Source organism: Myodes glareolus, chromosome 3 (genome assembly GCF_982192425.1).
Source record: "Myodes glareolus chromosome 3, mMyoGla1.1, whole genome shotgun sequence".
Lineage (NCBI taxonomy): Eukaryota > Metazoa > Chordata > Mammalia > Rodentia > Cricetidae > Myodes > Myodes glareolus.
Genome location: NC_142028.1, coordinates 95446019 through 95456091, shown reverse-complemented (window position 1 = coordinate 95456091; position 10073 = coordinate 95446019). Strand labels below are relative to the sequence as shown.

General features: G+C 41.3%; 1 protein-coding gene across 2 annotated transcripts; it reads left to right on the top strand.

The window, feature by feature from the left end:
- The first annotated feature begins 1718 nt into the window (after positions 1-1718).
- On the top strand, positions 1719-5835 carry LOC148122750 (cytochrome P450 2J3-like). 2 transcript variants are annotated; one of them, XM_087904845.1, is made up of 3 exons: positions 1719-2146; positions 3923-4085; positions 5359-5833. In XM_087904845.1, the coding sequence occupies exons 1-3, from the start codon at positions 1937-1939 to the stop codon at positions 5439-5441; spliced, it is 456 nt and encodes a 151-aa protein (XP_087760971.1). In that variant the 5' UTR covers positions 1719-1936; the 3' UTR covers positions 5442-5833. The 2 variants fall into 2 exon arrangements, with proteins under 2 accessions (XP_087760971.1, XP_087760972.1); XM_087904846.1 differs by having other exon boundaries at positions 1720-2146; positions 5289-5835.
- Positions 5836-10073: the final 4238 nt, after the last annotated feature.

Genomic DNA, 10073 nt, shown 5'->3' with positions numbered 1-10073 from the left:
AGAGGAACACGGTATGTATTCACTCATAAGTGGATTCTAACCATAATTAAAGGTCTTTGAGCCTATTATTCGTGATCCTAGAGAAGCTAAATAAGAAGACGAACCTGATGAAGATTATTTAGCTATCCGCCAGGAGGTAGGAAATAGTCAAGAGTCCCAGGTAACCTTGGGTGCATGGGGGGGGGGTGGGAGGGTTGTTGGAAGGGGAGAGGGTTAGAGAGAAGGGAATAGGGGAGGAATGGAGAAAGCTCGGTGGACCGGGATGGGGGGAAGGGAGGAAGGATGAATATGGGATCAGGGAACAATATATTTCAACTAAGGGAGTCATTTTAGAGTTTACAGGAAACTTGATTATATATGGGATCCCAGGTCCAAGGAGAGATCCCCCAGATTGTTCTCTGGACAGAGGAGAGGGTGCCTGAACCAGCCTTGGCCCATAACCATACTGATGAATATTTTGCTTATCACCATAGATCCTTCATCTGGCGTTGGATGGCGATACAGATGGAGACCCACATTGGAGCACCAGACTGAGCCCCCCAAGATCCAAATGAGGAGCAGAAGGAGGAAGAAAATGACGAAGGACTGCGAGGGATGCTATCACCCACTGATACAAGGGATCGGATCTAATGAGAGTTTACCAAGGCCAGTTGGACTGCGACTGAACGAGCACGTGATCCAACCAGATTCTCTGAATGTGGCCGGATTCTCTGAATGTGGCTGGCCTGGAGTCTTTCTGAGAAGCCATTGACAATGACACTAGGACTAGTTTCCTCTGCATATACTGGATTTTGGGGATCCAGTCTGTTTGGATGTTCACCTTCCTGGACCTGGAGGGAGGGGGGAGGAACTTGAACTTCCCACAGGGCAGGAAACCCTGACTGCCCTTAGGGACAAAGAGGGAGGAGGAGAGGGAGGGGGGGAGTGGGAGGGCGTTGGGAAGAGGGGCGTAAATGGAAACTTTTTATAATTTAATAAAATTACTTTCAAAAGAAAAAAAATATTCTTAACATATAAGTAAAAATTCTAATAAATGCTCTTATTGAGATGTAATACACATAAAGAGGACATCTTCCAAAGATCTTATTTTAAGTTTTTCTTTCCATGAATATGATTTTGGGAGGGAGACAGAATCCCAACAAACAATCACATTCAAAACCTATAGATTACAATGTTCTTATCTCTTTCAATTTAAACTGAAGGAAAAACATTATTTTAAAACCAGGCTGTCAATGACTGCTCAACAGTCAACTTTTTGCCTAAAGTCTCGTCACTTTTCAGGCAAAGTTCTGTGTGTTTCAAAGTCGAGTTTTCTGCTTAATATTAGTTCAAACCTTTAAGAGGATAAATTTGCTCTTAGCAAATTTATTTAGCAATTGCTTAGAGCTACGACAATAAAACCAAATGGTGTAACTTTAAAAATGACACCTTACATATATAAATAAAAGCTACAAAAATCAGATTTTACAGGAAAGAATTCACCTTCAGTTACATCTGTGTTCATTTACGGACTGTCTACAGCTACGTGGGTTCTTTTATCCTGTACATAGTACCAAAGTAGTTCATAAGTGAGTGCAAATTTTAATTATCTAATTAATCCCACATTCTTTTCACCTCCTATTATAACTGCCATTTGAAGGGAAAAGACACAATTCCAAAGGTCTATCTAGTTAAGCTTGCAACAGAGCAGGGCAGAAAACTCTGACCATTAGGAGTAGGACCTGATCCAACTGGCTAAGACCACTGCTTACAGAGGGAAGGTTGGGCCTATAAGGGCAGGGTATCTGTGCTCTCTGGGTCTTAGGGCCTCCAAGGAATGTGGAGGGGTGTGATCAGAAGAGGACTGGAATAGATTATTTGAGAGCTCTACAAAATTAGGAGCCTTGAGTTTCAGCTCAGACCTCATTCCTCTGAAGAGTCCACTTGAATACCAATCATGCTAGCTGCTGCCGGCTCTCTGGTGACCTCCATCTGGGCAGTGCTCCTTATCCGGCCTCTACTGTTGGCTGTGGTCACCTTCTTGTTCCTGGCTGACTACCTCAAAAGACGGCACCCCAAGAACTTTCCGCCAGGGCTGCAACGCCTGCCCTTCGTGGGCAATTTACTGCACAAGGGCATGGAGCAGCCGCACCTGGCAGTCCAGCAGGTAGGAAGGTGCAAGATGGTCCAGCAGTGCGCTGACCTAATCCTGAGCTGGTGGATCTGCGACTTCCGGGAACTGGGGCGGGGTGGGGGCAGGAGTGGGCTGGCAGGACTCCCAGGCTCATGCTACTGGTCCCTAAGCCTAAGACACATAGTTAGCTTCTAAGATGCAATTTTAAGAAATATGCAGCTAAGCAGGGCAGTTGTGGTGGATCTCTGTGAGTTTGAGGACGGCCTGGTCTGCAGCACAAGTTCCAGGACAGCCATGGCTACATAGAGAAGTCCTGTCTTAGGGGGAGGCAAGAAGGGAGGGGGGAAGGGAGAGAGGGAGGGAGGAAGGGAGAGAGGAAGGGAGGAAGGAAGGGAGGGAGGAGGGAGGGAAACTGAGAGAGAGAGAGAAAGAGAGAGAGAGAAACAAAAATAATTGGAGAATTTCTTCTCTTTCAATGACATACTTCCTAGGTGATGATTCCATTTAGATTAGAGAACACACTGTGTGATTTGAATTTTTTAAATTTATCCAGGTCTGTGTGACGATTTGATAGTAAATGATGATAGAGACAAATGTGTCCTGCAGCTTTACAAAGTGTGTGTAAAGTCTAGGTCTCAGCTTAGTTGATTAAAATGCTTCTCTGGAAAAAAAAATGAGTGGAGGGGCTGGGTGGTTTGGTTTTGGTGTTAGCTCTCTCTTACTGAGCCTTAGTTTTATACACCCTTGCTGACTGCTCACTTACTGATTTTATCAGTTACTAAGAAAGCCACAATTTAGTGTCCAGGTCCGCTGGAAGAGTGGCCATTTCTCCACTCCCTTCTGGAAACTCTCCCTCATTAAATTGGGAAGTTTGTTCTGTGTAAACAGTGACATTTAAGATCGGCAGGCGTCATTTGATAACTTAACTGTGGCTTTGCAATGTTCCTCGTTACCCAAAGAAAATTTGTTTTTCCTGAATTTTCTCTGATCTCTTACACCCTGCAACCTCCCCTTTGCTCAGTATGTGAAAGGCATTTGCTTTTCAGTTCTTTTATTTGGACCTAAACATAATACTAAAATTGCATCCATCTGGAATGCATATAATTGGGAAATTTGTTATTCAAGTTTCATCATTAATTGGGAGAGATAGAACAGGTCTGTTTACAATTTACATGTAAGTATTGAAACTCAATGCTTGTTGTTTTGTGTTTTGTCTATTTGCTCGGCTTTCATTCTTTAATTTTATTTTCCTATCCTGCCACAGGTTTCTTGGACACTCTCCAAGTAGATGCCTTTTTATTCATCTTCTACATCTCTACTATTGTCCTCCCAGCATTGGCTCTGTGTTACTCAATACACACACACAGCTCATGAGAGTTTGCTAACACCATTTTCCATGTGTAGTGAAGCAACTACAAACATGGGGGAACTCTCTGCCCTGTATGATACGCTACCCCAGGTGCTGTCCCCACTCACTGAGACACACATCCCACACTGCCCTGCTCTTCAGTGTCATTGCAGCTGGAACTCAAAGGCACAGGAGTCTGTTGTCTTTGTGCTTACTCATCCTTCCATAGCCGTCTTTTTTCTGTCATTTCCTTTCTGACCTCAAGAACATTTTTCTTTCATTCCTTCAGAAGCGACTGTAGCAGAAGGGAATCTCTTAGCTGCGCCCCGCCTCAGAATGCCTTTCCCCTCCCTCCCGCTTTGTCTTTCCCCTGATTGTAGACAACTAGGTTGACAATGAGAGGCACTCATATTTTTAGAGATATGAGCACACTCGCCGCTAACTATTGAAATATGTTTCAGCTTGTGAAGAAGTATGGGAATGTTATCAGTCTGGATTTTGGAATCAAGTCTTCAGTGATTGTAAGCAGTCTGCCTTTAATCAAAGAAGCCTTTACTCACCTGGTAGAAAACTTTATGAGTCGCCCTCAATTTCCATTGCAAAATCTTGTCTTTAACGAAAACGGTAAGACTTTCATGTGTTGTCAGATATGCGTTGTAATTTTTAAGATACATAAAAGGCTCCTATATGCCTTATGTATCCATCACTCTCATAAGCCAATACCTTCATGAAATGCCATCATTAATGTGCGCTGGAACCACATTGCTTGAATGAAAGCACTCATAAGATGATTTTTAGGGTGTCCTAGTAGAGACTGGGTAAACAACTTATTAGTAAAAACTAATTCTATATATTTTGATAGGAAGTAACCACAGTACACAAACACAGCCAGAAACTGTGCTCACTTTTATTTCCCCATGTCAGCCCTAGGGAAATAGATGTAAGTCAGCTTTTCCTTTCTACTGCATCTTCCTTATAACTGCTTATGCTGTATCATTAAAGTCATGAGGATCTCGAGGCTCCTACCAACGTTTTAATTTGTTAGTATGAGTACTTTATATTATTGTCAAATAAAGTCATAAGTTGAACACAGCAATTCCCCTCTTGGGAATATATCCAAGAGATGCCCCAACATACCACAAATGCATTTGTTCAACTATGTGCATAGCAGCACTATTTGTAATAGCCAGAACCTGGAAACAACCTAGGTGCCCCTCAATAGAAGAATGGTTAAAGAAGGTGTGGAACATATATACATTAAAGTTTTACTCAGCGGTAAAAAACAATGACATCTTGAATTTTGCATGCAAATGGATGGAAATAGAAAACGCTTTACTGAGTGAGGTAAGCCAGACCCAAAAAGAGGAATATGGTATGTATTCACTCATTAGTGGATTCTAGCCATAATTAAAGGTCTTGGAGCCTATTATTCGTGATCCTAGAGAAGCTAAATAAGAAGGTGAACCTGAAGAAAACCATGTAGTTATCCTCCTTGAGATTGGAAATAGACAAGAGTCCCAGGTAACCTCGGGTGCATGGGGGGATGGGGGGTTTTTGGAAGAGGAGAGGGTTAGAGAGAAGGGAGTAGGGGAGGAATGGGGAAAGCTAGGGGGATTTGGATGGGGCGGGGAGGAAGGATGGGTATGGGAACAAGGAAGTATATATCTCAACTAAGGGAGTCATTTTAGGGTTTACAAGAGACTTAATTAAAAATGGGATTCCAGGTCCAAGGAGAGATCCCCAGATTGTTCTCTGGACAGAGGAGAGGGTGCCTGAACCGGCCTTGGTCCATAACCATACTGATGAATATTTTGCTTATCACCATAGAACCTTCATCTAGCGATGGATGGAGATTGAGACAGAGACTCACATTGGAACACTGGACTTAACTCCCAAGGTCCAAAGGAGAAGCAGAAGGAAAGAGAACGTGAGCAAAGAAGGCAAGACCAGAGGGAACCTTCATCCGACGATGGATGGTGATACAGAGGGAGACCCACATTGGAGCACCGGACTAAGCCCCCCATCGTCCAAATGAGGAGCAAAAGGAAGAAGAAAATGAAAAAGGAAATCAGGACCGTGAGGGGTGCGATCACCCACTGTTACAAGGGGACTGACCTAATGAGAGTTCATCAAGGCCAGCTGGACTGGGACTGAATGAGCACGTGATCCAACCAGATTCTCTGAATGTGGCCGGATTCTCTGAATGTGGCTGGCCGGGAGTCTTTCTGAAAAGCCATTAACAATGACACTGGGACTTGTTTCCTCTGCATATACTGGATTTTTGGGATCCAGTCTGTTTGGATACTCACCTTCCTGGACCTGGAGGAGGAGGGAGGAACTTGAACTTCCCACAGGGCAGGAAACCCTGACTGCTCTTAGGGATGGAGAGGAAGGAGGACGGGGAGTGGGAGGGTGTTGGGAGGAGGGGCGGAAATGGAAACTTTTATAATTTAATAAACTTTGAAAAAAAAAGATATTCACAGATATCCAAGGACAGAATTACCACCTACCCAGTTGCTACTCTGGATTTACCCCAAGACCAGAATTGCTGATAGCATCATATTACAGAACTGATAATTTAGAGGCCTGGGTTCATTCTTTGTTTCTATCATCCAGAGCAAAACTCCAGACTTAGGCATATTAAAACTGCATTGTCTGGTGTATGTGCTATATGATCAAGAACCACCAGCTTCTCCTTGACTATTTACATAAGTTGCCTAGTTATCTGTTATTTTCTATGCATTCTGGGAGATAGAAGTGGCATGATGGTTTAAATAATCCATGTCCTAGTCATAATTGACTGAAAATAAACATTTTAACCCATTACTAACCACCTAGAAATGCAACATAACACACTAACCTTTCCCTCTAGAATTTCCTAATGATTTAATTTCTTTCTTGCCTAATTTTTTCATTAAGGAGTTTACCTGATATGTATTAGCCACTCCCATGGAACTATGTGTATGTGTGCAAACTCTTAAATGATTTCCTAATGGGCAAAAATTCTGATCCTGGAATCTGCTAGTGATCAAATGATAGGGTATATAACCAAGATTGCTATAGCTGCGTCTTCAGGAGGATTAATTTCCAATTTTCTGAGGAAAAAAAAACATATTAATTTCAATAGTCGAAGAACTCCTACCAGCAATTGAGCAGTATTCCTCTAACTCCAAATCCTCCCCAATACTGATCACTATGCCTAACCATTCTGGGTCTATAGATTATAGACTGGTTATCATCTATTTAAAAACATTGTATCCAGGCATAGGTGAATAATACAATATTTATTTTTCTATGCCTAGGTTACCTCACTCAGGATGATTTTTATCTAAGTCTATCCATTTGCCTCTAAATTTCATCATTTAATATTTTAAGAGCTGAGTTTTTCTTCATTGTGTAATGTATCACATTATTGTTATCCATTGTTCTTCTGAGAACAATGGAGTAACAATGGGAAATTTAAACTGCTTCCTATTTCTTACTGTTATGAGTAGAGCAACAATGAACATGTTTGAGCAAGTGATCAAATGGTGGGATGAAGTATCCTTTGGGTATATAACTAAGAGTACTATAGCTGAAACTTCAGGAGGATTGATTTCCAATTTTCTGAGGAAAAAACATAATTATTTCAATAGTCAAAGAACTCCTATCAGCAATAGAGCAGTATTTCTCTAACTCCAAATCCTCCCCAGTATGAGCTGTGATTTGTATTATTGATCTTGGCCATTATGGAAGATGTAAGCTGGAATCTCAAAATAATTTTGATTTTCACCCCTTTGATGACTAAGAATTTTGAACATTTCTTTAACAATTTATCAGTCATTTGAGATTCCTTTATTGAGAATTCTGTTTAGTTCTTTACCCCATTTTAAAATTGGATTATTTGTTTTTTATCTAGTTCTTTGAGTTCTTTATGTATTTTGGATATTAATGCTCTATTAGATGTAGGTTTGGTAAAAAAATATTTTCTCATTTTGTAGGCTTCTACTTTGTTCAAACATTAGTGTCCTTTGTCATGCAGAAATTTTTTAGTTTCATGAGGTCCCATTAATTAATTGTTGATCTTAGTGCCTATGTTAATGGTGTTCTGTTCAAGAAGTTGTCCTCTTTACCAATGAGTTCTAGAATGAAGAAGCCACTAGACAGGAATCTTTTCTAACCTTTGTATCAGTTCCTTGCTCTATATTTCTTCCCATTTTCAGTTCCTTCCTTGGTTTCCCCTCAGTGAACTTGCAAGGCAAATAAACCTTTTCTTCCTTGTCTTAGTGTCCTATTGCTATTATTGCTATGAAGAGATACCATGACCAAGGCAAATCTTATACAGGGAAGCCCTTAACTGGGGGTTTTCTTCCACATTCTAAGGGTTAATTTTTTATTATCACGGTGGAAAGTGTAGTGGCAGACAGGAAGACATGGTGATGGAAAGTATCTGAGAGCTTGCAATGCTGGTCTACAAGAGGAGAGAGAGAGAGCGAGAGAACGAGAGAGAGAGAGAGAGAGAGAGAGAGAGAGAGAGAGAGAGAGAGAAACACTGGTCCTGTGGTCCTGGTGTGGGCTTTTGAAACCCCAAAGTTCCCCTCTATGGACACATTACCTCCAAAGAAAGTCATAGTTACTGTAACAAAGTCATACTTCCTAATCCTTCCCAACAGTTTCACTTCTTGGAGACCAGCATTCAAATCATCTCATTCCCAAGGGTCTTGGTGTTTCACCACAGCTAAGATAACCCTTGGGAGAGGGAGTGCTAAGATCACTTCAGGGTAGTGTGAAGGCTCACCATGTTTACACTCGCCAGGTTATACAGACATCAAGCTGTTGCTGGGTCAGGGAATGGGGAAAAGACTCCTCAGTTGTTAAGCTGCCTGTCAGTTAAGCAGGGCACTCTTTAGTTCAGATTCCTTTGAATCATCCTTGTTCCTTTCATACCACACCCCCAATTACTGACTCACAAAGTTGAACTTTCTGTGATTGATTGGTGCTCTGCCTAACTGGGATGAATAGACGTAGGTGTTTCAAGGAATGCCATGTGATAGGTAGATTAGGGATAGAGCAACCTCGTCTTGTTTCCTTATGGAGTCTTACAACAGAAAGTACTTTACTCTAAAGCATTTTCAGTTCTGCATTTTTTCCTTTTTACCAAATGGTGAGATTTCTTCTCTTATACCCCGTTTTATTATTTTTGTTTAAAATATATATATATTGATGTTTTGCATGAACATCTGTGTGCCATATATGCGAATGGTACATGTGAAGACCAGAAGAGGGAATCAGATTTCCTGGAAGCAGTATTGACAAATGGTTGCAGCTGAGTATTAGATATCAGAACAGGGTTACCTGGAAGAGCAGCTGGTATCCTTTACATCTGAACCATCTTTCAATCCCCTTGAACCCCATTTAAAGGAAGAAAACCCAAGATTAGAGATTTAAAAGGCTACATGAAGTCACATGGCCCAAGTTCCTGTCCTCAAGCCTGGTATAATATTTTTTTTCTTTTACTTTCCCCTTTGTTACTTATCAGAATAATGGGATCAGCAGGCTTGGGATTGGACAAGAGGGTAAAGACTAAATATTCTGGTCATTTCTGCCCTGATAAGTTGCTTCTTTTCCTACAAAGTCCTGCTTATTTTAGCTGTTCATTGTAGAGATCACATTTTATGTATCTTTGTGGGACATATTAAGAGAAGATGCACTTTCTGAGATGCATTTGAATAAATGACTTCCTTTCCTGCCATATGTCTTGTACACGACGTGCCAGGTAGATATAAAGATGGGAGGGAATGTTAGAGCATCATGAAAAGGGAAGGAGCACTGGGGCATCCGGAGTCAGAGAGGAATGACGGTTGTAAGGGGCAACCACAAACTCTTTGTATAATTCTTGAATGGGAGGAAGACTAAGTTTATATATTTTTCTATGAACATTTAAAAAGGTATTGGTGCATGGGTAGACATTTCCATGAGGAGTCATGGTCAACTGCTTCTGACATTTGTGGCTCCCAGGTAACATGGTACTTGGTCCTGTCGATAAAATACATTCTGCACTGAGATCATTCTGTGCTGTGCCCTGCTCTATGGTCCCCCATAGAGAGCAGAACAGAGGTTTTTCAATGTGTGCCTTTCCTTGATACCCTCCATTTTACAAGTACATTTCAGTGCTATTTTGAGTGAAAAAAAAATTAACTGTGTGCCTGGGTGAACACATGAGCAAGACCATATGTCTCTCACCACTCTACGGAGCAATATATGATAAGTTACTTATTCCAGATTGTATATAGGATGACCAAAGCCATCCTATAAATTCATTGGCATAAACTGATAATGTGGGGCACTTCAGTATATAAGAATCATTTATATACTGAAGATGTTTTCAGTTTATGTACAGAAGCAGGTCTTTTGCCCAAGTAAAATTTGGTCTCATCTTGGGCATGAAAACCTTAAATTTTTAGGACAGCCCTGTGCTCTCTTTAGTTTTGGAGAGTCCACTGACACCTAAGAAACTGACCTCAAACCAAACCCTTCTAGAACTAGTGTCTATAGTTCTGTTCTCAGCAAGCCTCCACAGATTATGGGATGGAGAAAGGACATTTGTACCACTTTCCCAGGGAACAATTTAAC

Bases quoted from the DNA above. Each gene is read 5' to 3' on its own strand.
- LOC148122750 (XM_087904845.1), top strand. From the start codon at position 1,937: ATGCTAGCTGCTGCCGGCTCTCTGGTGACCTCCATCTGGGCAGTGCTC. The intron at 2,147-3,922 runs GTAGGAAGGTGC...AATATGTTTCAG, and splicing joins CGCACCTGGCAGTCCAGCAG to CTTGTGAAGAAGTATGGGAA. The intron at 4,086-5,358 runs GTAAGACTTTCA...TTAACTCCCAAG, and splicing joins TCTTGTCTTTAACGAAAACG to GTCCAAAGGAGAAGCAGAAG.